The sequence below is a fragment of the Micromys minutus genome (assembly GCF_963924665.1).
Source record: "Micromys minutus genome assembly, chromosome: 2".
Taxonomy (NCBI): Eukaryota; Metazoa; Chordata; class Mammalia; order Rodentia; family Muridae; genus Micromys; species Micromys minutus.
The window spans coordinates 47322026-47349996 of NC_137971.1; the positions used below are offsets into that span (position 1 = coordinate 47322026).

General features: G+C 41.8%; 1 protein-coding gene across 1 annotated transcript; it reads right to left on the reverse strand.

Moving 5' to 3' along the window:
* Positions 1–12575: 12575 nt before the first annotated feature.
* Positions 12576–13786, reverse strand: LOC308416486 (small glutamine-rich tetratricopeptide repeat-containing protein alpha-like). Its single transcript, XM_080911501.1, has one exon. The coding sequence runs from the start codon at positions 13741–13743 to the stop codon at positions 12799–12801; it is 945 nt and encodes a 314-aa protein (XP_080767627.1). The 5' UTR covers positions 13744–13786; the 3' UTR covers positions 12576–12798.
* Positions 13787–27971: the final 14185 nt, after the last annotated feature.

The following is a 27971-nucleotide window of genomic DNA, read 5'->3' on the forward strand; positions in this document are numbered from 1 at the left end:
TTTTTAAGGAAGTTATTCATGTGCTTCTCAAAGATCTCCATCATCATCATGAAGTATAATTCTAAGTCTAAATATTTTTTGGTGTGTTGGTACATCTACTACTTGCTGTGGTGAGAGTACTGGGTTCTGATGTTGCAGGTTGTCTTGGTTTCCATTGCTTGGCTTCTTTCTCTTTCTTCTTGACATCTTGTTGTCTGTGATTATAGGTGATCTTGTTGTCTGTGACTGGTGCTGTCTCTCCTATGGGTCTGTTGTTTTGTGGGCTCAGGATGGAGATTGCTCCTGGGTGTTTGGCTCTTTGCGGGCAGGCAGTGAGTTCTGATGGCAGTGATTCTATTCGGTATCCACTGGCTCATGTGTGAGAGGTTTTGTGAGGTTGTTCTGGGATCTCAGCCTTCTGCCTGCAGGTCTTGAGCCCTGATGGCGGAGACCTGGCCCTCTCTTTGGTCCAGAAAGGACCCTTTCCCAGAGAGCACCACTGTATCTGGGCTCTGAGTGTTCCCAGTGTTACCTTCCCGGTTAGCCAGTGGGCTTGAGTGTCAGGCTCACATTTGGTGCAAGTGAAATGCACTTGTGAGGCTCTTTTGTGAGCTCAGCCTTCTGCCGGCTGATCCTGAGTCCCGATGGTTGTGACCCAGCTCTCTCTCTCTCTCTCCCTCCCTCCCTCCCTCCCCCCCTCTCCCTCTCTCCCCCTCTCTGGGCCAGAAAGGCAATGCACTATTTTAAATGTGATAATTTAGTTATATAAAGATAATCATTGAAGAGATATAAACTTACTATTGCATTTAACACTTAGACTGCTATTCTAAGAGTCTGGACTTTGTTTTTTTGTAGCAAGAGTCACTGATGAGTTTTAACAATAAGAAGGACAAGAATATCATATTTATTATTAACTTTTTTACTGATTATTTTATTTATTCACTTTATATCCCAGAAGAAGAGCCCCTTTCTTCTCTCCTCACTGTCCTGCCTTCACAAATATCTACCTATAGTACTCCTCCTGACAATACCCCTTCCCAACTCCTGGGAGAATTGGAAGCCCCCATTAGGTTCTATTCTGGCCTGGGACATCAAGCGTCATCAGGACTAAGCATAACCTCTCTCACTGAGGCCTGATCATGCAGTCCAGCTAAGGGAGGGGGATCCAATGGTAGGCAACAGAGAATCCTTTGTCACTTGTTAGGGGACCCTTATGAAGATCCAGCTGTAGGCTTATATTTTTAGAATCCTACATTTAATAAGGGTTTTCCAACACTTTAACCCTCCTTCATCCCACTGCCCAAAGGTAGGAAAGAAAAGATGGTAAATAGATTAAGTGCTTGTAAACCTTTTTTACAAGTAATTCCTTAGGGCAAGTCCAATCTCTGTCAGGATACCTGCATTCCAGTTCAGTAGTAGGATAGCTAACATGAATCATCAGCAGTGGGACAATCTAGCAGAAACTGCCAGTTCTCCTTGGTGGAATTGGCATAAGGCAACAAAAGTGACCAGGACTAGCTGTAATGTCAGGAGAAGTTCTCTGCCATCCATCTGAAGAAAATGAAGATCAGTGAAGATGAAGACTCTAGACCAAAAATAAATTAGAAACATATTACAACATATTGCAAGCACATGGTCACTGTCTGTTGAGTCCTATTTATTCTCTCTCCCACATCATGTGTACTCTCATGTGTCTTGCCTCAGAAAACACCAAGTGAGGCAATCTCACTATGTGAGTCTGTATCAGCAAGGCACCATGTGTGTTCGCATTACCTGGTATATCTAGAAACTTCCACTTTACCTACCTGCACATCTGCTCCAAATGTGTGGGGGACCTAGTTCAAACACCACATGTTCTTTGGTTTGTGGTTCCGTCTCTGTGAGCCACATGGGTCCAACTTTGTAGGTCTTTGGGTGGTGTCCCTGACCTCTCTGGCTCACACAGTTGTATTTCTCATTCTTCCACAACATTCCCTGAGCTCCAACTGATGTTTGTCTCTGCAGCTGATTCCATCTGCTTCTGAACGAATCCTCACATAATATTGTAGGCTCTTGTCTGCAAGCATAGGAGAGTGTCATTCATAGTGTTTGCTCCTTGCCATGAGATATCAAATTGATCTTGTCATTGGCTGGCCATCTTTTGAATCTCTGCTCCATTCTTATTCCTGCACATATCTTGTAGAAATTTTTGGGTTGAAAGTTTTGTGGGTGGCTTGATGTCCCTCTCTTGCCACTGGAAGTCCTATTTGGCTATAGGAAGTGGACACTTCAGTATCCTTATGCACAGCAACTCAGCTAGGGTCACTCCCATAGACCCTTGAGAGCTTCCTCTCATCTTGGGTCATCAGAGGTGCCTCCCCAGCAATTTCTGTTCTCTCTCCAAACCCCCTGCAATCTCCTTCCAGTACCTGACCCCTATTCCCATTTCCCTTGTCACACCTTCTCCCACATAGTTCCCTCTCTCCCTGCATGTCTCAGGCTTATTTTATTTCCCCCTCTGATTAAGATTCGCACATCCTCCCTTCAATTCTCCTTACTAGGTTTCTTTGAGTCTGTGAACTATACTATAGTTATCCTGTACTTCATGGCTAATGTCCAATTATCAGTGAGTACATATCATGTCCTTTTGGGTCTGAGGTACTTCAGCCTGAATGATATTTTCTTGTTCCATCCATTTGTCTGAAAACTTCATGATGTCCTTGTTTTTAATAGCTAAGTAGTATCCATTCTGAAAATCAACTTAACTATACTTCAGTTGAGGAACATCTGGGTTGTTTCCAGCTTCTGGCTATTAAAATAAGGCTTTATGATGTGTGCCCTTATGGTATGGTGGGGTGTCTTTTGGGTATACGCAAAAGAATGGTATAGCTGGGTCTTCACATAGAACTATATCTAATTTGTTGATCAATTCTTGAAAAACTGCAGGATGTACTGATTGGGAGTCACCTGACCCTCTCGTCCCAGAAAAATTCTAATGTGTGTTTTATGCTTGCTAGCCAATAGATTCAAAGGTCAATATGCTTAGCTTAAACTGTAACCTTGCTGATTTAATCTGAACCCCTAAAATGTATAAAAACTGCTTGTGATAGCCACTCAGGGTTGCCTTCTAGTAGCTTGCCTCGAGGGGCTGATTGAAGGCCAACTCTGAGGCTCTGAAAAAATAAGCCTCTGGAGTTTGCATCTGTCTTTGTTCTCCTATCTCTCTGGGTGTGGGGGGTGATATCTCCCTGTAGTTAAGACTCACTTTGAGTCTTACTTTTGGTACATTTGCTGGGATGCCAGAACCCCTATGAGGTTGCAAGTAATGGTGGTCAGAGGAACAGCTCGAGCTTCATATCAGGTACCGCAGTTGTCAGTATTCCTGTTGCCTGTATTGCTTTAGGTTTTCTCTCGAGCATCTGTAAGGCTTAGGGAGCCTCTCATTAGGTGTGGTAAAATTGCAGCTGACAGGAGTGCCTTAAGGTCTTGACCACGGAGAGTCTGGAGGACTCTTCAGTTCCCCCTTTTGGAACCTGTTAGACTTATACCAGCATGAGCTGGCCTAGTCCCTGATTACCTGGTTTCTGTACCCATGGCGGGGCACAATGTCCATGTGTTTGATTGTCTCTAATCTGTGTTGACTGTAAGTATCAGCAGGAGCATACCATGTCTTGCTCAGTGCCTGTAGCAGGGTGAACTGTCTGTGTGTTTATTGGCTGTGTTCTTGGACTTGGACTTTGGACTTAGACTGATGTTATTTTTGGACACGGGACAGACTGAATCTACTCTGTTCAACATCCTGGTTAACCACTTGAGGGAAGTTAGGGAAAGAGGAGAAAACTTATCAGTAGTAGTAAAGAAGGGCAGCTTAGTTACTCTCTGCTCCTCTGAATGGCCCACCTTCTGAGTAGGGTGGCCACTGGTAAGTATCCTTGATTTGTAGATTATCAAAACAGTAAAGGAAACAGTCTTTATGCCAGGATCATTGGGTATCCAGACCAAGTGCTCTATATAGGTACCTGAAATAGTAGAGGACCCACCCCTGCCCTGGATAAAAGACTTTTTGTCCCCAAGACTCTTGAAGGTCCTGGCCATGAAAGAGAAATACCTTGTAGAGACCAACAACTTTGTAAAAAAAAATCCTCCAGGACCCTTCCATAGCAAATCTGACACTGATGGATCCTCCACCATCTTATCCCCTATGATGGCCCCGGTTCCCACGGCCCCTCCTCAAGGAATTCCCTTAAGCCCTCATTCAGCATCTCTTTACCCTCATTTCCTTGGATTCACCAAGTGGGAAGGGTGGGAAGAGACTCTTAGAACTGGGACCGACCATTGGGACCCATAGCAAAGGACCACTTCACCCAACATAACATTGGCCTACCCCCTCGAAGTCTACAAGCCCATTGATGAGAATTGCAATCAGGCCATGCAATATTGGCCTTTCTTGATGACTGAAAGTACATCTGGAAGCCCCCCCCCCATCAGATAACCCCAAGGGGCTGATTATTCTCAGATTGTTTTATCTACTCATCAGCCCACCTGGGATGGTATCAAACAACTCATGAGAGTTCTCTTCAGGATCAAATCGTAAAAGAGGATGATGCAGGAAGCCAGAAAGAGTGTACCCTAAAAACATGGGGCCACCATCAATTGACCAGGCTGTCATCTACAGTAGATTTCCCCCAAGTAGACCTGGCTGGGACTTTAATATGGCAGGAGGTAAGGAACACCTGAAGGTCTACCACCAGGCTTTGTTTGTAGGTCTCAAGTGTGCCTCATGGTCACTCACCAATTTGGTCAAGGTGTATGACCTTAATCAGGGACCAGATGAGTTGCCCTCAGTCTTTCTAGAGTGACTCATGGAGGCATTCTGTCAATTAAACCCTATGGCCCCAGCAGCAAGGTATATAAAGCTACTGTAACTATGGCTTTTATACATCAGGCTAGTAGACATATCAGGAAAAGCTTCAGAGACTAGAGGGACTACAGAATAAGCTGTTGAGGAATTTAGTGCAGGTTGCTGAGAAAGTCTACCATAACAGGGAGACAGAGGAGGAGAAGGAGCAAAGAAAGGGAAATAAAGAAGATGAAAGGGAGATGAAAAAAAAAAAAGAAAGAGAAGCAACAGGAAAGAATTTACAGAGAATCTTGGCTACAGTAGTTTGGAAAAGCAGAGAAGAGAGAATCCAACCAAAGAGAGACAGAAAACTCCTTGAAAAGGATCAGTGTAAATTATACAAGGAGAGGGCCCACTGGGACTATGAGTGCCCTAACAAATGGAAGCTGGGGCTGGGAAATCCCAGGCCTTGGAAAAATGCCCCCAAACAGGTGAAGGTGTTATCCCTGGTGGAAGACAGTGACTAGAAAGATTGGGGTTTGGAATCCCTCCCCAAACCTAGGGTATCTCTAAGAGTGGAGAGAAAACCCACTCAATTCTTGGTGAACACTGGGCTCAACACTTAGTCCTCCTCCAAGCCAATGGCCGTGTTTCCAAGAAAAAAATCTTAGGGCCAAGGAGCCACTGGTACCAAAATGTATTCATAGACTACCTGAAGAATTGTGGAACTGGGTGTGGGCTGGGTATCCCAACCATTTAGCGTCATTCCTGACTATCCTTGCTCAGGAGATATTTGCTCTCCAAGATGAGGGCTCAGATCCACTTCCTTCCCGAGGTCCCTCAATTGAGGAGGCCTGCTGGAGAACCTGCCCAGGTCCTTACTATTCGGCTGGAGGACAAACACAAATTGTTTGAGACCAACACCAAAGACAGAGAATATTGCTTAGTGACTGGAACAGTTTCCTCTTGCTTGGGCTGAAACAGGTGGTCTAGGTCATGTGTGTCTGCAGGCCCCTGTGTACGTGGAGCTTAAGATCCAGGCTGATCCTTTCCTGGTCGGTGCGCCAGTATCTGATGCTGGGGAGGAACAAGAAGGAATTAAGCCACACATCTCCAGGCTCCTCCAGCTTGGGGTGTTGCTTGGTGCGGTTTGGCCTGGAACAAACAGCTCTGGCCAGTTAAGCTAGGCACCGACGATTATCGCCCAGTCCAGGACTAATTAGATTCTACAGCAGCTGGGTTCATTCCAGCCACCTTGTTGCCTGATCTGACCTCGAGCCACTAAAACAGGAGTGTCGAGAAATACTGGCAGAAGCCCACCGGTGAAGGAAAGACCTCTCCAACCGATGCCTGTCGGCACTAAGGTACTGGTTTACAGACAAAAGCAGTTTCTCCTTGAAGATCAAAGACAGCGAATGCTGCTGTGGTGGACGACATAAATGTCATCTGGGTGAAACCTCTATGCTCCAGCACTTTGGCACAAAAGCCTAGCTAATTGCCCTCACCAAAGCCTTTGCACTTGGAGCCTGCAAGAACATATCTGCCTTTGCCTCTGACCATGTCCAAGAAAGAGGACTGCTCACATCAGAGACAAAAGAAAACAACAACAAAAAAAATCTAAACACACTAAACAGGAAATATTGGATCTCCTGGGTCCTAGTGAAGTCACCAACTGTGAGTATTATTCATTGCTCAGGACATCAGAAGGGAAGAGACTCAGTGGCCCATGGCAATCACTAGGCCGATCAAGTGGCTTGAGAAGTGGCTATGCAGAAGCCTATCCCAGTTATGGGCCTGCAAGAGATGCCTGCTGGGAACTGGGACTGGACCAAGGGATGGCCTCACTTAGAAAATACAGCAGAGAAAAGGCCCAAAATGCTAGCCACCCCACCAACTATTACTCAGAGGAGGAAGGACAATGGTGCACTCAAGAAGGGAAAACTATACTCTCCAGAGAACAAACAAAAGACTCACTTAGCCAAATGCACAAATGGACTCAGTTAGGAGATAAGAAGGTCATCCAGTCAAGGTATATGTAATGCACTTTAGGATTTTAGTCAGGGAGACAGTAGAACAGTGTAAGGTATGTCAGCAATTAAATGCTTATGTAGCCACGAGAAAACAGGGCAAGACACCTAAGGGAGAACAATCTGGGGTATATTGGGAGGCTGACTTCGCAGAATTTAAATCAGGAAAATGTGATTATGAATAGCTCTTTGTGTTTGTAGATACTTTCTCTGGACAGTTTGAGGCTTTCCCACCAAGAAGGAAACAGCTACTGTGGTTGCCAAGAAGATATTGAAAGAAAAATTTCCAAGATTTAGAGTGCACAAGGCAACTGGATCAGATGATGGTCTTGCTTTTGTTTCTAAGGTAAGTCAGGGATTTGCAAAGATACTGATGAGTAATTGGAAGCTCCATTGTGCATATCATCCCCAAGCTCAGAGCAGAAAGAGAGAATGAACAGAATCTAAAATAGACCTTAATTAAACTGGCTTTGGAGACTGGTGCTCATCGGGTGATGCTCCTTCCTCTGGCCCTATTCTGAACCCAAAAAACCTTCTACCATTTTAACCTGACCCCTTTTGAGGTCATGTTTAGTACCCCAACTCTCTTGGTGTCAACTGGGCCCTCGCTGAAGGTATCCCACTTACGTATAAGAACCTCTCCTAGAAGCTCCAGGCCTTTAAGTCAATATAATATGAGATTTGGCACAAACTGTTTGCCTTATATGCTTCAGGAACAGCAGAGTCCCCTCACCATTTTAAGACTGGTGACTGGGTCTACATCTCGAGGCATTGGGCACAGTTGCTGGAATCCCAGTGGAATGGACTTTTCCTGGTGCTGTTAACCACTCCTACAGCCCTCAAAGTGGATGGTATTGCTGCACGGATACACATATATCATGTAAAACCTACAGACACCCCATCCCCAGCGACCCCTGCAGTCGCCATGTGCCGGTCTGTCAACTCTGGATTGTGGTTTCCACTGGAGCTGGAGATGAGTTTGCCTCCCTCACTCCCTCACAAGTGTTTGGCATCCAAACACTTCAACACCTGATGGCCAGCCTTCACTATTGACTTGTGCCAGCTGGCAGCATTATTTGACACTTGGGACATCCCTACCCATGACGGTATCACTGCTGAAGCAAACGGTCCATATGGGAGAAAGAGGACTCTGGGCTGATGTGGGGTAGTTGGAAGGATGTGCATTCCCTGCACAGAGGTGGAATCACCAGTGGGAGACTCCCCATTTATATTTGCCCTAGAGATGGACAAAACCAGGCAGAAATTCACTGAGGTGTGGGTCCAGACCAGTTTTATTGTACCACCTGGGGATGTGAAACTACAGGATTCACCTACTGGAACTCCTCCTTTTGGGACTTGATCATGGTAAAAAGAAATTACATTACTGGGGAATCCTACCAGGGTACCAGGCTTTGGGATACCTTCTGTGCAAACACCACCTATAACCCAATAATAATCAGATTGACTCAGAAAGGCAAAAAGCAATGGGATGTCTAGAGAAAAAATCGTGGCACTCAGGTTGTACAAATTGTGGTATCATGGCCAAAGTAAGAGAAGGGCTAGACAAATGGAAGAGAGAAAGAGAGAGAGAACAGAATCAAGGCTGGTTCAAGTCTTGGTTTAATTCCTCCCCTTGAAATTAAACCACCCTCATATCCACCTTGTTAGGACCCTTAATTGTTCTGTTATTGTTGACTTTTAGACCGTGAATATTAAACAAGCTCATAGCCTTCATAAAAGAGAGACTGGGTACAGTACTTCTGATGGTCCTGCACCAACAATGAGACCCTAAGGACAGGACCTGAAGAATATGAATTAGTCACCTACGATCCCCGAGCTTAACTACAAGATTGGAGTTTATACAAGAAAAAGAGGAGATTGGAGGACTCTAGGAGCTTTGGTCAGCCTTACACCCACCACCTCAAGTCAAGACTAGGTCAAGTACCAGCTTCCCACCTTGGGCCAAGGCTATGCCAAGTTCCATTCTCCACCCACAGTCTCCAGAGGAACAGGAACATTCTTGAAAAAGCGCAGAATGTACTGACTGAGAGTCACCTGACACTCTGGTCCCAGATAGAATTCTAATGTCGAATTTTATATACTTGCTAGACAACAGATTCAAAGGTCAATATGCTTAGCCAACAAATTTAAACTGTAACCTTGCTGATGAAACTGGTACCCCTAAAAAGTATAAAAACTGCTTGTAATAGCCATTTGGGGTTGCCTTCTAGTTGCTTGTGCAAGGGGGTGATTGAAGGTCGACCCTAAGACTCTGCAAAAATAAGCCTTTTGTGTTTACATCAAACTCTGTACTCATGTCTCACTGGGGTGAGAGGAGCAGATTTCCCAGTAGATAACACTCTGAGTCTTATAGCAGAAGGACTGAAGAAACTTGCATTCCACAATAACAATCTTCTAGTAGATTACAATGATAGGTGAACAGGGTTTCTGTATTTCATATAAAGTTAAGAGGGCTTTTTACAGTTTTTAATGCTCAAAATGTTAACAAAGATGACACCAAAAGACATGACAAACTGAATGGTGGGGGTGTTGGCTTTGTGGGCTCCACAGGACTCTAAACTCCACAAAGAACTATAGGCAATTAAAAATACTGAGCATGGGAGAAATAGTTTGCCCCTAGGAAGCAGAATGTTGGTTACCCAACACCACACGATCATCTCTGAAAACACAAGTAAGATTTATGTAATATCCAACAGATTCTATTGAGAAGTAGACACATACATGTATACAATAACAATGAATAAAAAAGGGGCCATGAAATTGAAAAAACAACTAAGAGAATATGGAAGCTTTTGGAGAGATTAAAGAGAAGGGATAAACGGTATATTAATCCCAAAATAAAATTAAAACAAATCAAATAAATAATATAATAAAAATAAAATGTTTGAAGACCCAGCTATTCCACTTCTGGGCATATACCCCAGAGACACTTTAATACACAACAAAGATATATGCACCACAATGTTCATAGCGGCTCTATTTATAATAGCCAGAAGCTGGAAGGAACCCAGATGTCCTTCAGAAGACGAATGGATACAAAAATTGTGGTACATATACACAATGGAATACTACTCAGCCACCAGAAACAATGACTTAACCAAATTCTTAAGAAAATGGCTGCATCTAGAGAAGATCATCCTGAGTGAGATAACCCAGTCACAAAAGAACAGACATAATATGCAGTCACTGATAGTGGGATGCTAACCCCAGAGGCTTGCACTCCTCCAGAAACAACTCACAGACTGTATGAAGTCCAAGAAATAAAGAAAACAAAAAATATACATATATTCACAAAACAAGAAGACTTTGACTATTTTTATGTTGCGTTTTGTTTTGCATGTACTTTACGCTTATTGCAACTAGTACGTTTTCAATGCATACTGTCAAGCCCTTGAAAAAAATCAAGTACTGACTAAAAAACATATTCACATGGTTTTATGTAAAATTTATTTTAATGTCTGAAAAAACAGTACTGACAAAAATGTATAATTTTAAGCAAAAAATGTTTAAAATCTTTACATTTATCTTTGTTTTGCAAAATAAAGTCGTTTAAAAAAATAAAAAAAGTTACCTTATGTAAAACCATTTTATTTTAATTAAAATTAAATTTATAATTAAAGTGGATTATATAGTCATTTCTATTACAGACACAGATTAGCCAAAGATAATTTTGTTTTTGTACTAAAACATCTTGTTAAGCCGGGTGTGTTGACATGTGCCAATAATCCCAGCACTCAGGAAATAATTAACCCAATACACATAGACATGTGCACTGTTCTAGGTTGTGGGTACATAGAATAATACATAGGTAAAGACTAATGCTATGAATTTACCTTAGGTTGTAAAAGTTAATTATATAATGTGGTGGTTTGAATGAGAATGGTTCCCATAGACTCAATCAGTTGAATGTTTGGTCTTAGATAGTGGAAATGTTTGAAAACATTAGAATGTTAGCTTTATTGGAAGTGTGCTACTGGGTATGGAATTGAAGTTTCAAAAGCCCATGCCAGCCCAGTGACTCATTCTCTGCCTATAGAGCAGGATGCAAAGCTCTCAGCTACTGTACCAGTGTCCATTCCCTACCATGATGATCAAGGGATAACCCTCAAAAACTGTAAGTGAGCACCCAAATAAATTCTCTCTTCTCCTCTGGCAGGATTTCTCTGTCTAGCTCTGGCTGTCCTAGAACTTTCTCTGTAGACCAGACTGACCTTGAACTCAGAGATCCACTTGTCTCTGCCTCCACAGTGCTGAGATTAAAGGCATGTGCCAACCAACACTAGCCACTAAAGTCTTTTTTTCTTTTAATTTTAATTTTGTTTATTTATTTACCTTTATTCTATGCACATTGGTGTTTTTCCTGCATGTATGTCTATGTGAGAGTGTCAGATCTCGGAGTTATAGGCAGTGTGAGCTGCCATGTAGATGCTTGAACTTGAACCTAGATCCTCTGGAAAAGCAGTCAGGGCCCCTACCCTCTGAACCATCTCTCCAGCTGCTAATAAATGCCTTCTAAGAGTTGTCATGATCATGATGTTTTTTCATAGCAATAGAACAGTAACTAAGGCACATGAGAAATCAAAGGCATAAAAAAGTTGCTTGGTTACACCGTTTTTTTTTTTTAAAGGCAAGTTTTGAACATAAACATGCTAAGTATGCTGTAGAATAACAATTCAAGTACATAGTTTGAAATGGCCTCAGGGAATATTATTAACTTGGCTGAAAGGTTCGGTAAAAGTTCAATGTCTTTGAAGAAAACAGGTATTTTGAGAACAATACATTACTACATTGTATATCCAAGATTTAGTGGTAAAATCTTAATCAGCTCTTCTAGTTTTATGTCCAACCACTGTTTTCTTGGCTGCTAGTAACTCATTATTCATGCAAAAAAAGGTCAGGGAAATCTACTAAGTCTCTTAAGTCCATTCAGTGTTTGGATAATGGCAAGGAGCAAGAAAAAATGACAGAAGTTTCAAGACGGAAATTAATTTTCTACATTAAATGAAAAAAATTTTTTTTTTCGAGCATCATCACTGTCTTTATTCCTGAGGCAGTATGTGACCAAGCAGACACTGCTGCCCCTGGGGCCCATCTTCCTACTGGCTACCTATGACACACATAGCTCTGACCCCCTGCCAGTCCAGCTGTCCTGTGATCTCACCACCTGCTCCCAGGGCCAAGAATGGGTGTGGGAATATCCACATGCTCACTGGACTTCTCCCCCAAACAAAAATGGTTCTAGTGGCTGTTTTAGGGTTGATGGCACAGCCCGAGAGCCAATACCCCCAAAATCCCTGCTAACCCCAAACACTGAGTTCCCATGAGATCGCAAACAAGATGGGCACAGATGGTCAGTGTCTGTGTCTGCTGCCCAGGCTGAGGATGGAGCTGGACTGGACACAGAACCAGGACCGGCTGATGGCTGTGAAGGCGGATGGGAAGCTGGGATGGGACATGGATGGTCCACACGCTGGGCAGAAGTCACAGGCCTGTCCTATGTGGCACAAGCCACTGGAATAAGGCAGGCAGGGCACCTGCTGGGACCTGCAGTTCAAGCGTGGGTGTGGAACGCTGGCGCCCTATGGGGGCTGGCAGTGGACGCTTCCCAGGGGCTGAGAGTCAGATACTCCAATCCCTTTAGGAGGGACCTGGCAGGGTGGGGCCTGAGACCTGAGGGCCCAGGCTGTCACTCAGTGACTCCACACACCCGCCCACCCTCTTCCCTGCAGCTTCCTTAGGTGGCTGGAGGAACTGGTGCTGGTGTGTCGTCATCTGTAGACTCTTCCAGGAAGGTGTGGGGCCCGTTGTACAAAAACAGAGGGGGAGGAATGAAGAAAAACACAAGGCGGGAGATGAGTCCGTCTAACATGCAGGCCCAGTTTCTCTCTTGAGCAGCCCGACTGAGAAACACCTGGAGGCCGCGGAGCGAAGGGACCGCTCAGGTCAGCGCAGTCACTCCTGCTGCTCCTCGTGGCTGGCGCTGGGTGTCCGGCTGCGCACCACCTGGCTCCGGATTTGCTCCACAAACTCTGGGTTCTGCTGCTGCATCTGTTGTGTAAACTGCTGGCCCGCCTGGATGAGGCTGGCCAGGTCACTCTGCGGTGGACTGCTGCCTGGAGTGCCCAAAGGGTTATAGCCTCCAGAGATCATGCCCGACATGAGCTGTTGCAGCTGGGGGCTGTTCATTAAGCTGGAAGCCATGGTGATGAAGTGTGGGTTGTTCAGCAGGCCAGCGATGTCTAAACTGCCCACGCCGCCCGTGGGGCTCGGTGCCTCCCGTAACTTCAGCTCTGCAATCTTGAGGTTGGACTTGTATGTGTCGTTGTCTGGGTCCAGCTCCAGGGCCTTCTTGTAGTACGCTACAGCCTCCGCATGCTTGTTCAGGCTGGACAGTGCGAGGCCCATACGGCCATAGGCCTTGCTGTACCCAGGGTCGATGCCAATGGCGCGCTCGCAGTCCTGCACGGCCCCCACATAGTTCCCCAGCTTGCTGTAGGCCGCGGCTCTGTTACAGAAGTAGACAGCATTGGCAGGGTTGAGCTCAATGGCCTTGCCATAGAGGTGCACAGCTGACTCGAAGTTTTCCAGCTTCATCTGCTCGTTACCTTCCGTTTTGAGGCGCTCTGCCTCAGCTGAGTCCTCCTCTGAGGGTGGTGTCCTGTCAGGGCCCCTCGGGTCCTGTGGCATCTCCTTGCTGGCAGTGGCTGATTCAAATATCTCTGGCAAAGTCTGGGGGAGAGCAAGGTCAGTGTCCTCCAGCGTCACCCCGAAGGCTGTCTCCAGACACTGAATGGCAACCTCTAGGCTCTCCTGGGCGTCGGAAGAGAGCCCACCGTGCCGTAGCTGGCCATGCAGGAACTGGATGATGGCATAGGCCAGGCGCTTCCTGTTGTCCATCTCGAGGCTGGTGAGGTGACACTGCTTGTTCAGGATTTCTCAGTCGACCCTTAAATGAAAATTTTAATACATTTGTTAGTGTTCAAGTAGCAAAGATGGTCAGAAGTGTCTGGACAACTTAAAAAGTAAGAATGGTCAAACCAAAATTGATTCAGGAATAATAAAACACCCCAAAGCAAGAATGTTTGGTATTCTATGGCACATATAAAGTGTTCTTATTGAATTCATCTTTCTGATCATGTGATAGTGTGTGCTTACTTTTGTTATCCTGTAGTCATTGTCCATTTCTGTCAGGGGTGCAAAAGATTTAATTTCTTAATTTTTATTTATTAATTAATGAAGTTAATACAAACTGGGATGGGTGTACATTTTAAAATTGTATTAGAGGCATGGTCTGTCCTATCTTTATAGGAAATGATACTAGCTAATTATTCTACTAATGAGTCTAATTTTGTCCTTTGAATCCGATGAACCCAGTGCTGTTTTATTCTTAATCATTTCTCTTAGCAAGTAAAGCAAGAAAACTGATCTGCAGAGCACACTGTAGTGTCAAGGACATCTCAGTTCATTCTTCCTAGAAAGGTGAGATATGGGTTTTTATCAAGACCTTGACAATATACATAGATATATGCATAGGTATGCACATATATACATACATATATATATGTATAATAGTATATTTATTGAGGCCTCAAGGTGTATATATATTTCGTTCTGTGACTAATGTATTTTTCTAACCAAATTGGGAAAAATTCAAATGGTGGGGGTGAGCTACTGGGGAAATGTAGTAAGAATATTCTGGGAGAAAATTAACTGTTGGTCACTGTCACTTGTGAACCCCTTGGAGACTGGTTCTTGAAATCAGGCCAGAATAAGACAGGCACTTAAAAGCAGCTTTCTAAGAAGCACGGACTCCTCACTTTGGGCTCATAGTGTGACTGAAGCAGGATGAAAGCCAGGCATCTCTGCCTCCACGTGTCTGTCTGCCTTCTCTACATTTACTGCAGGTACTGTGATAATCTTGTCTTTAACTTTACCCTTGAGTCACCAAAAAGTTTCAGAGCTGCAGAACACCACAGCATAACATACCAGCAGGTCAAGGGTTAATATCCTGGAAGGGATTAAAAAAAGAGATACACACATACATTCATAAATACAGTAAAACCAACAGACAGAGCAACACACACACACACACACACACACACACACAGAGAGAGAGAGAGAGAGAGAGAGAGAGAGAGAGAGAGAGAGAGAGAGAGAGAGAGAATAAGAAAAGAAGAAAAATATAATCCTAAAAATAAGAGTAGGGTTGAGACATATTTGTCAGGAATTTCCCAGATCATGGTGATGTTACCCAACTACCTTAAGAGTGAAGAATAAAAGATGAGCAAATGATGAAAGCATAGCTAAATCTAGTACCAATTAAACCAGTTTAGAAGATCTTATCCCCAAACAATTCTATTTATGCTCTGAGACCTACTGGGGCTGGTCCAGTTGAAAGCCAAGTCAACCTCCTGGGGCTTGGTGGAATCAAAGTGGGCAGGGAATTCTCCAGAAATGAGATGAAGGGTGAGAACAGACAAACAACCCAGAGTTCCAATTTCACAAACCTTCAAGCTCCATGTTCTTCCCTGGTGAAGGGGCAGTGGGGAAGAGCTGGCACATGGAAATGTGTGCTGTCCTCAGAGGAAGGTAGGTTCTCAGCAGTTCCGTCCAGATTTGCCAAGCCACTAGGGGGATAATAGCTAAAGCTTCAGTTAGTGACTGCATATTATGTCTGTTCTTTTGTGACCAGGTTATCTCACTCAGGATGATATTCTCTAGATGCATTCATTTTCTTAAGAATTTCGTTAAGCCATTGTTTCTGGTAGCTGAGTAGTACTCCATTGTGTAAATGTACCACAATTTTTGTATCCATTCATCTACTGAAGGACATCTGGGTTCTTTCTAGCAAAAAAAAGCTCTGAACACCGCAGAAACAACTCACAGACTGTGTGAAGTTCAAGAAAAAAAAAGAATATATTTTAATTAAAGTAGAACTGTATTACATCCCTCTTTCCTCCCTACAGCCCCTCCCAGTTTCTCTCCTATCCTCTCAAATTAATACCCTCTTTTCCTATATTACTGTTACATATATACATATGTGTATGTATGTGTACCCACAAATACTTAATTACAACCTTAAAAAATGTATTCATATACTTTTATGCAAAAATGCTTAAAAATTTGCACATTTATCTTTGTTTTTTTAAAATAAAGTTTTTCAAAAAAAAAAAAAAAAGCTTCAGTTCGTCTTGTGCTAAGTATATAGTGCCAGGTCCAGGTAGGGGAGAGCTGTCTGAGCTGCTCTGTTGTCTTGACTCTGACAGTTGGCCAATGAATGCTCTTGATTTTGGCACCTCCTGAGAGGTCCTTTCTGGTCTTAAATCACAAGATACATTGGAGCACAGTTCAATCTCTTAGAGCTAGTTATTGTGGAGTCACCTATTTCTGTACAAACAGTAACCACCACAAACCAGTCTTTAAAACAAGCATCCTCCCTTCAAGAGATCAAAGTAGAGATCCCTTTCCTTAGAACTGTAGTCAGTTCTTAAGGTAGTCAGTCTTGAGGTTCCTGGAGAGAGTCAGAAATACATCCTCCCTTGAGAAATGAATGCTTTGTTGTGACAGCCAGAAAACATACTGCAATTTGCACAACTTCTAGGTTACATAGTCAAAATCTAATTCTGGGAAAAGGAGAGGCTCTAAATGATGTTTTTGGAGCCACACTGGTAGTGAATAGTGATACATCAGAGGAAGACATATTGTTAAGGTAACATGAGAAGATTCCCAGTGTTTCCCAACCCAACCTTCAAGAGTTAGAGGATTGTGGAGTCACAAAGGCAGCTTGGGACACAAAAAAGAGCACTGCCACCTGCAGCAGAAGCTCACAGTCTCTCACTCAGCTGTTTTGCAGGATCTCAGAGGAGGAATGAATCTAGCAGTGGAGTGTTTTGATCATTCTCAGATATTCATCGATGTTTTCGATAAAGCAAAATAGCCAAGAGTAAGTTTTTATTTCCATACTTATTATACTTTGAATGTTTTTAAAACTAAATTAACTCACAATTGAACCCCCAGTTCTAAATAAAATACATAGGAAAAAAGTAAAATACTGAAAATAGAATTATTAATTTTATATAATTAAAAAAATGACTATCAAGATTAGTTTGGGTTTCCTAACAGCCAGCACCAAATAAAACATAGTATTTATTATCAAGTTTGATTGAATGTGTAATCACATGTACTAAAAGAAATGTGTGCATGATTCCAGAGTGTTCTACAAACTTATAATACCAACACCTGAGAGGTCACTTTGGAAAATCATGAGTTCAAGCTTTGCTGTGGCTATAAAGTCAATGTCTGTCTCAAAACCAAACTACATTGTGTAGGTTCATACCTCAGTGCCACCACTTGAGAGGCCGAGGCCACAAGTTCTTCATGAGACTGAGGCCAGCCTGGTCTACATAGGTAGTTTCAGCCTGTTTAGGTTACATTTTACAGAGTAAGACCCCAGTTCAAAAACAAAAATAAGAACAAACAAAACAAGACAGATGAACGTTAAACAAAATGCAAAACAACAACAACAACCACCATTACCACCCAAACAGCTAAGAACAAATGTAAGAGGAACATAGTGTGTAACGTGTGACGGAGAAGTTGCACACCCTCTTAGTAGATGAACTTTGTTTACAGACATTAAACACACAAGGGATTAAGTCCTAGGAAGTTGTCTCCATCATGATCCTTTCCCTCTTTGAGCTATGACTTTTGAACTTACTCAAGCCTGTTGAATAGAAGACCATGATTGAACGATTTGGCTCCCTGGAGCTGAGTTTCAGTGAGCAGACTTAGCTTTGGGGCACAGGTTCCTTGTATTTACAGATGACAATGGGGAGAACTTGACTTTATATTGATTTGAAAATTGGAATTCTTCACAGAATTTCATGTTGAAATTCTTGAATTTAATTTTTGAATGTTAATCTTGCTGGCCTTTTAAAGATATTCATTTTTCTTGATTTTTGAGACTTTCAGATATCCATAAAATCAATCACAATCATAGTTACCTCAAATCTCCTTCAACAGGAACCCCTTAACCTTCATGTCCTTTTCGTTTAAACCCGGTGGGTCCAGTTAGTGCAGATCATATATCTGTGGGCCATCCATTGGAGCATGAACAGTCTATCACTGGTCATATATTTTAAAAAATCTTGCCCAGTAGCTATCAGTTGTCAACAGTTCCTCAGTAAGAGACAGATTGTGAAGATGGAATAGGAGAATGCCTTCTACATCTGCGCTAGAAGCTTGCTTGGATTATCTTGATCAGGACTTAAGCAGCTAGCCATAGCTACCGTTAGTTCTCAAGTTATAATTTTGCATTTCATAGCCCCCTGAGTTAACTTTTTAAAATTGTCTGTGTTTGTGTGTGCATGTGTCTTTGTGTTCAGGTGCTGTGTCATGAGTGTGGAAATGTGGAGACAGAGGACAACTTGGGGACTTCAGTTGTCTCCTACCATATGGATTCTGGGAATATAATTTAGATTGCAGTCTGGAGGCTGTGAAGTCATCTCACCAGCCCTTTGTTGTTTGTGTGGAGTGCTAATGCAGGACACATAAAACTTAAAAACAGTTCTACATAACTGCTGACTTTTTATGCTAGAATGGAAGTCGTGCGATATTATTCAGTGTTAATGTGAAGACTGACTTTTACCCTGGCCTTAAAAATAAATATTTGTTTTCTCTTTTATGTTTTTGTCTCCTACATTTCTCTCTCTCTGTATATTTGTGTGTATGTGTGTATGTGTGTGTGTGTGTGTGTGTGTGTGTGTGTGAGAGAGAGAGAGAGAGAGAGAGAGAGAGAGAGAGAGAGAGAGAGAGAGAGAGAGAGAGAGAGAGAGAGAGAGATTCTGTGGTGTAGGTCCCCTTTGTGCACCTGCCAAAGACAGAGAAACGTATTATGTGTTTTGCTCTACCATTGCCTGACTGATTACCTTGAGATAGCATCTTTCCCATAAGTAGAAGCCTGATAAACTCTCAACATCTGTCCATCTCCTTTTCCTAGGGCTGGTTTACAGGCACAACCAGCCACACAGGACTTCTTGTATGGGTTTTGGTGATTCAAATACAGGTTCTCAAATTGCAGAACAGGTGCTTTTAACCACTGAGCTATCATGCCAGACTCTGTCTTATAAGTCTCAGTAAATCTTCAGTATAGTAGTGGTCACTGCCTGATTTTACAATGCCATGTATGGGTCTAAGCTCTAAGCATCAGTGAATGTCAAGCAAAATCATTAATGCTGTCAGGGAGCTGGGAGCCACAGAGGTGTGGCTATAAATAAATAAACACAGAAATAAACCTGTCATCAAATGAGAAAAGAGACCCTTCTTGGGTACAACCATTCTCTTTATGGGCATGGACTGTTCTCCTTGTGTTTTGTCATGGAGAGCAGATGTCAGGGCAGGAAGGTCTGCTAGCTATCCTCAGAGCCTTGCCCAAACTGAGAGGTTGAGAAGTGTTTTCCTGACACATTAAAAACCAAGTCATCAGCTTGCAGAACAAGTGTGCTAAATCACTGAGAAATTTCAACATTTGGAAAACCCCAGAAAAAAAACTTTCTCATCCATGAGTTCTTTTGTATTTCTTTTTCAAAAAACAAATAGAAGTATTAATACAAGTATATATTGTATGTTGAACATAGGTCTCCTCTATTCTTTTTTAAAAACAACTTTATTTTAAAAAACAAAGATAAATGTACAAATTTTAAGCATTTTTGAATAAAGATATATGAATAGATTTTTGTCAGTGCTTGTTTTTTTTTTTAAAGGTTTGATAGTGTGCATTAAGATCTTACTTGTTACAATGAGCAAAAATTACATGTAAAACAGGATGTGCCATGGAATTAGTCAAAGTTTTCTGGAGTGTAAGGATTAAGCACAATGGTGTTTTCTTTTCTTTTCTTGAACTTCATATAGTCTGTGAGTTGTTTCTGGGGTGTTCAGAGCTTTCTGGGGTTAGTATCCAATTATCAGTGACTGCATATTATGTCCGTTCTTTTGTGACCGGGTTATCTCACTCCGGATGATATTCTCTAGATGCAGCCATTTTCTTAAGAATATCATTAAGTCATTGTTTCTGGTGGCTGAGTAGTATTCCATTGTGTAAATGTACCACAATTTTTGTATCCATTCATCTACTGAAGGACATCTGGGTTCTTTCCAGCTTCTGGCTATTATAAATAGAGCTGCTATAAACATTTTGGGGCATATATCTTTGTTGTATATTAAAGTGTCTCTGGGGCATATGCCCAGAAGTGGAATGGCTGGGTCTTCAGGTAGTACTATGTCCAATTTTCTGAGGTATCGCCAGACTGATTTCCAGAGTGGCTGTACCAGTTTACAACCCCATCAACAGTGAAGTGTTCCTCTTTCTCCATATTCTCGCCAGCATCTGGGGTCATCTGATATTTTGATCTTGGCCAATCTGACTGGTGTGAGGTGGAATCTCAGGGTTGTTTTTATTTGCATTTCCCCATCAGCTAAGGATATTGAGCACTTCTTTAGATGTTTCTCAGCCATTTGATATTCCTCAATTGAGAACGTTTTGTTTAGCTCTGTACCCCATTTTTATAGGGTTGTTTGATTCTCTGGTGTCTAGCTTCTTGAGTTCTTTGTATATCTTGGATATTAGGCCTCCATCTGATGTGGGGTTGGTAAAGATCTTTTCCCATTCTGTTGGCTGCCATTTTGTTTTCTTGACAGTGTCCTTAGACTTACAGAAACTTTGCAATTACATTAAGTCCCATCTGTCAATCTGTGACCTTAGATCTCGAGCCATTGGTGTTCTGTTCAGGAAATTTTCTCCTGTGCCTATGTGTTCTAAGGTTTTCCCTACTTTCTCATCTAATAGTTTCAGTGTACCTGGTTTAATGTGGATATCTTTGATCCACTTGCACTTGAGCTTTGTACAAGGAGATAAGAAAGGGACAATTTTCATTCTTCTGCATGCTGAATGCCAGTTGGACCAACACCATTTGTTGAATAGGTTGTCCTTTGTCCATTGAATGTTTATAGCTCCTTTGTCAAAAGTCAGGTGACAATATATGTAAGGGCTTATTTTTGGATCTTCTATTCTATTCCATTGATCCACTTGCCTATTTCTGTACCAGTACCATGCAGTTTTTAGCACAAATGCCTTGTAATATAGCTTGAGGTCAGGGATAGTGATTCCCGCAGATCTTTTCTTGTTGTTGAGGATGGATTTCGCTATTCTAGGTCTTTTGTTATTCCAGATGAAATTGCACATTGAACTTTCCAACTCAATGAAGAACTGGGTTGGAATTTTGATGAGGATTGCATTGAATCTGTAGATTGTGTTTGGTAGGATGGCTATTTTACAATGTTGATCCTTTCAATCCATGAGCATGGGAGATCTTTCTATTTTCTGAGATATTCCTCAATTTCCTTCTTTAGAGGTTTGAAGTTCTTGTCATACAGGTCCTTCACTTGCTTTGTTAGAGTCACACCAAGGTATTTCATATTTTTTGTGACTATTGTGGAAAATATCTTTTCCCTAATTTCTTTCTCCACGTTTGTCCTTTGAGTAGAGGAAAGCTACTAATTTGTTTGAGTTAATTTTATATCCAGCCACTTTGCTGTAGGAGTTCTCTGATGGAGTTTTTGGGGTCACTTAAGTACACTATCATGTCATCTGCAAATAGTGATGTTTTTACTTCTTCCTTTCCAATTTGTATCCCTTTGATTTCCTTTTGATGTCTAATTGCTCCAGCCAGGACTTCCAGTACTATGTTGAGTAGGTAGGGGGAGAGTGGGCAGCCTTGTTGAGTCCCTGATTTTAGTGGGATTGCTTCAAGTTTACCACCATTAAGTTTGGTGTTGGCTGTTGGTTTGCTGTATATTGCTTTTATTATGTTTAGGTATAGGCTTGGAATCATGTTCTTTCTAAGACGTTTAACATGAAGAGGTGTTGAATTTTGTCAAATGCTTTCTCAGCATTTAGTGAGATGACCACATGGTTTTTTTCTTTGAGTTTGTTTATATGATGAATTACATTGATGTATTTCTGTATATTAAACCATCCGTTCATCCCAGGGATGAAACCTACTTGATTATGGTGAATGATTGTTTCGATGTGTTCTTGGGTTCAGTTTACAAGGATTTTGTTGAGTATTTTTGCATCAATGTTCATAAGTGAGATTGGTCTGAAGTTCTCTTTTTGTGTAGTGTCTTTGTGTGGTTTAGGAACGAGGGTTATTGTAGCCTCAAAAATGAGTTAGGTAGTGTTCCATCTGATTCTATTTTGTGAAATAATTTGGAGAGCATTGGTATTATGTCGTTAATAAATGTCTGATAAAACTCTGCACTGAACCCATCTGGACCTGGGCTTTTTTTTTGTTGGGAGGCTTTTGATGACTTCTTCTATTTTTTTAGGCGTTATGGAATTATTTAGATGGTTTACCTGGTCCTGGTTTAACTTTAGTATCTGGTACTTGTCTAGGAATTCATCCTTTTCTTCGAGATTTTTTTAGCTCTGTTGATTATAAGCTTTTATAGTAGGATCTGATGATTTCTTGAATTTCCTCAGTTTCAGTCGTTATTTCTCCACTTTCCTTTCTGATTTTGTCAATTTGGATACTCTCTTTGCCCTCTAGTTAGTCTGGCTAGGTGTTTATCAAGTTGTTAATTTTCTCAAAGAACCAGCTCTTGGTTTTGTTGAATCTTTCAATGTAGTTTTTTTTTGTTTGTTTGTTTTTATTTGGTCTATTTCTGCCCTTAGTTTATTTCTGCCATCTACTCCTTTGGGGTGTATCTGCTTCCTTTGTTCTAGAGCTTTCAAGTGTTCTGTCAAGTTGCTAGTGTATGCTTTCTCCTGTTTCTTTTTAGCACTCAGACCTATGAGTTTTCCTCTCAGTACTCCTTTTATTGCATCTCATAGGTTTGAGTATGTTGTGTTTTCCTTTTCATTGAATTCTAGAAAATCCTTAATTTCTTTATTTCTTGTTTGACCCCGCTATCATGTAATAGAGCATTGGTTAGTTTCCATGTGCTTATGGGCTTTTTGTTGTCTTTTTCGTATTGAAGACCAGCCTTAGACCATGGTGATCTGATAGGATGCATGGGAGTATTTCAATTTTCTTATATCTACTGAGGCTCGTTTTGTGACCAATTATGTGGTCAATTTTCGAGAAGGTGCCTTGAGGTGCTGAGAAAAAGGTGTATTCTTTTGTTTAAGATGATATGTTCTATAGATATCTATTAATTACAGTTGGATCATTACCTGTGTTAATTATACTGTGCTCTTGTTCAGTTTCTGTTTCCATGATCTGTCCATTTGTGAGAGTGGGGCATTGAGGTCTCCCACTATTATTGTGCGGAGTGCAATGTATTTTTTGAGTTTTAGTAGGTTTTTTTTTTTTTTTTTTTTTTTTTTTTTTTTTTTTTTTTTTTTTTTTTTAATGAATGTGGGTGCTTTTGTATTTGGAGCATATATGTTAAGGATTGAGAGTTCCTCCTGACAGATTTCCCCAGTAATGTGTAAAAAGTGTCCTTCCTTATCTTTTTTGGTAACTTTTGGTTGAAAATCTACTTTATTCAATATTAGAATGGCTACTCCAGCTTGCTTCTTGGGGCCATTTGCTTGGAAGTTTTTCTCCCAACCTTTTACTCTGAGATAGTGTCTGTGTTTGTCTCTGAGATGAGTTTCCTGTATGTAGCAAAATGCTGGGTTTTGTTTATGTATCCATTCTGATAACCTATATCTTTTTATTGGAGAATTGAGTCCATTTATATTAACAGATATTAAGGAATAGTGATTGATTTTTCCTGCTATTTTTGCTTTTGAGGTAGAATTGTGCCTGTGTGTCTTTCTTTTTTTTTTTAGTTTTCTTGCTTAGGAGTTTTCTTGATTTTACTAGGATATAGGTCCCCTCATTGTATTGGGTTTTCCACCTATAATTCGTTGTAGTGCTGGGTTTGTGGTCAGATATTAATTTAGTTTTGTCTTGGAATATCTTGGTCTCCCCATCTATGGTAATTGAGAGTTTTTGTGGGTAGAGCAGCTTGGGCTGACACTTGTGCTCTCTTAGGGTCTACATGATGTCTGTCCAGGATCTTCTAGCTTTCATATTGTCTGTTGAGAAACTGGGTGTGATTCTGATTGTTCTGCCTTTATATGTTACATGGCCTTTCCCCCTTACTGCTTTTAGTATTCTTTCTTTGCTTTGGGCACTTGGTGTTTTGACTATTATGTGTTGGGAGGAATTTCTTTTCTGGTCCGAACCTATTTGGAGTTCTGTAGGCTTCCTTTATGCTCATGGTCATCTCATTCTCAAGGGCAGGGAAGTTTTCTTCTAAGATTTTGTTGAATATATTTACTGTGCCTCTTAGTTGATATTCTTCACTCTCTTCTATTCCTATTATCCTTAGGTTTGGCCTTCCCATTGTGTCCTACATCTTCTGGACATTTTGTGTTAGGAGCTTTTTGGTTTTTGCATCTTCTCTGACTGTTTTGTCTATGCTTTCAATGTTGTCTTCGGTCCCCGAAATTCTCTCTTCCTACTCTTGTAGTCTGTTTAAAATGCTTGCTTTAGTGACTCCTGTTTTCTTTTTTAGGTTTTCTACCTCTAAGGTTGTCTCTTTTAGTGTTTTCTTTATTGTGTCTATTTCTGTTTTAAATTTCTTCTTCCATTCCTTCATCTCTTTGGTTCTGTTTTCCTCTAGTTCTTTGAGTGTTTTTCTTGTTTCTTCGTTAAAAGCTTCTAATTCTTTATGCTTTCCCTCCCGTTCTTGTTTAAGGATCTCTATCATCATCTTGAGGTATGACTTCGGGTCTGAGTCTTCTTTTTCTGGAGTGTTCGGCATTCCGCTGTTTGCTGTGAATGGGGAGCTGGGTTCTGGTGTTGCCAGGTTGTCTTGATTTCCTGGGGTACGTTCTTTCGCTTTCCTCTTGCCATCTTGTTGTCTGTGTTTATAAGTGGTCTTGTTGTCAGTGATTAGTTCTCGCCTCTCCTTGTACCTGGCCTGAGTCCCGGGATCTCTTCGTGTTCCTGATGGCAGATCGCTTTAGTGTCTATTCTGTAAGCATGGGCCCCTGGCTGATAACAGACAGCCCAAAGCAGGGTTCCTGCTTCCCTGAACCAAGTAGGGGGGTGCTGAGGAGGGGCACACTTTCCGTGTGCTTGGAAGAGATCTCCCTGATCCCTGCTTACTCGGGACGCCTTCTCACCAGGCTTGTGTCCCTGGATCTCTGCTGTTCCTGGTGGCGGTTGGCACCTGTTCTGCACCCAAGGGCAGCATGCTGAAAACAGTCCAATGCAGTTTTCCTGGTTCCCTGAACCAAGCAGGGGTGGGGGGGTGGGGGGGACTTTCCAAGAGCTCGGCAGAGATATCTGCTATCCGGGTTCTTGGAACACCTTCTCACCAGGTCGGTGTCCCTGGATCTCCCGGTCTCCTCTATTCTTACCTTCCCCTTTCTAACCTCTTTCCTTCTCAACCCTCATCTGTGTCTGCCGACACAGTTTTAGTTCTGCTTTCATGGCCTGTATACGCCATGAGTTTTTGTCTCTCTATGAAGTCTAATAAGTACACCAAGAGAAAGTAAGACATCTGTCTTCCTGAGGTTTGATCATTTAGTGTAATTGTCTTCAGGTGCATCTATTTTTTGCAAATAACAGAACTTCATTCTTTTCTATGACTGAAATACTTGTGTTATATATGTACCATATTTTCTTTACCAATTCTGCTGCTATTGGGAGCCCAGGTTAGCACAATACTTTATCTATTGTGAACAATGCTACAGAAAACATTGAGTTGCAATTATTTCTACCATGTGTTCACCTGGAGTCCTCTGGATAACTGCCCAGGAGTGATGCATGTAGTTCAAAGGAACATTTTAGATTTGTGAAGAAAACACCATCCAGATTTCCACAGTGACTAGACTCATTTACATTGCCACCAGCAATTCGTAAGTGTCCCCTTGTTTTAGATCTCTGGGAGCATTGGCTGTTTTCCTGTTGACTGACATTGTGACTGGACAGAGATGAATTTTCTATGCAGTTTTGGTGTGCTTTTATTTTCTCTGAAGGCTACCTTGTTTGAACATTAAGGTAATTTTAAGTTCATGTTTATTTATGTGAGTGTCTGTGTGGAGTGTATAATATGTTCACATGTATGTGGGTGCCTAAGGGGCCAGAAGAAGGCATCAGATCACAGGGAGCTGCCTTACAGATGGTTTTGGCTGCCCAGAATGGGTGCTAGAATGCAAACTCAGGCCCTCTGCAAGAGCAGGAAGTGCTGCTGATGCTGAGCCACCTCGCCCCCCTCCTGAGCTTTTTCATATATTTACTCTTTCTTTTCTAAACTCTCTGTTCCCTTATTAATTGGGTTTTATTTTCTAACTTCCTTACCAGGTATGGCTGTCCAAGATGCCATGGCAGCATCAGAGAACAGCAGAGAGGTAAAAGTCTTTAGAGAGGGGAAACAACACTTCTTGCAACATGGGCTTGAAGTCATATTTTAAAAGGTATGGTTCTAACAAAATTTATAGAAAAGTGAGAGGAAAAGCTGCAATTAGCACAAATGTTTGCTCCATTTTTCCACAATGGATAGGAACGATGTCCTTCTATGACTGTCACACAACAAAGGTCCTGTCTTCACAGGAGCACAGCAGATATGGGCAGAGGCACACTCTTCTGGAGATGTCCCTGACACCTTGCAGGGCTGCACTGATAACTCTGAGAGTGACATACACAATTGAACTCTGTCTGCCAGGGAAGATGGGGTGCTTTTGACCTGAGTGTCTGCATCAGCCCTGCCTAAAAGCAGGTGTGAAACTGCAATATGATGCTGTTAGTTAGTGGGGTCTGAGGAGGACGTAGGTTTGGATGAGGATGTGGTCATCAAAGAGCTGTGACAGGATTAGTGTTTTTCTAGAGGTGGAAGGGAGTACAATTTCCTCCCTGCTGTGTGAGGATACAGAGGAAGGCAGCCATTTGTCATCCAGAAAAACGGCCCTCACTGTGACCCAACCCATGAGTACCTTGAACTTGGAATTTTCCATGGTCAGGATTTTGGACAATAGAAATCTATAGTCTGAGCTACTCAGTCAATGGTATTTAAAATAGCATCCTGAATGAAAACAAATATTTACATGCTGGAGAAAGAACAGATGCTTTTTCTTACTTCTATACGAAATATTGTGGTGAAGGTATGTGATTGCGTATTTGGTTCCCTATGTTTATAGTTATGTGTATTTATATTCACCTAATTTTTTTCTTGTAGACACCATGGAAACTTGCAATGAAGTCTGTTTCTGTAAATCATAAGTAGTGCGTGGAATACTCAATATTGAGACTTTAAATTAAAACAAGAGATATCTCTTTAAGCATCCATTAATTATTCACTATAACCTGCATTTTGTAGTTTGCAACGGACAGGCACATGTTGTTGGGATTATATACAAAGGCAAGGGAAGACTTTAGGTATCCTATTGGGTATTAGACCACTGAGAGGTATCAATGATGTGAAGCTGTTTCTATTTTTGGGACTGGAGTAACATGGTAAAGTAACAGAGCCATTAGAACTCAGTCATACCCCACAGTATGGAGGTTAGGCCACTCACTCAGAGCTGTGGTCACTGAATCAAAGGATCAGAGAGATGAACTGTGGGAGATGAACACCTACCTCTTATCTCATAGTTCTTCACTCTCCAGCTAGCTCCTACCTTCGGTCGAACATAATTGGAAGTCAGAGGGCAATGTGCTCAGGTGATGCAGTTCTTACAGCCCAGCCTTTCCCAGGATATGGGAGGATGGATTGTAGATCTGGGGGTGATCACCTGAATAGCCTGTAAAACCTTTTTGGTTGAGCCTTGAAAAGGAATAACAGGCTTTCAAGTATTGAAGTGATGGGAGGATAGACTTGTGTCACTGAGACAAGACATGGGGAATTTCGGAAAAGGTAGTAGCCAATGGATGTAGATGAAATATATATGAACTGTAAACTACCTATTTGGTTCAGGAATAGGAAGATCCTTGGTTACCTTCATTAACATGGTCTGAAGTAGTAGATATTACTACATTGTCTGCTTGTAATAAAGAATAAATCGACAATGGCTGTTATAGGAAAGGGATAAAAGAGTTCTTGTTTGTACCACCTCTCCTTTTCTTCTCCTC

What these genes read in the sequence shown, in the direction of transcription:
- LOC308416486 (XM_080911501.1), bottom strand. Translation starts at nt 13,743, where the DNA reads ATGGACAACAGGAAGCGCCTGGCCTATGCCATCATCCAGTTCCTGCAT.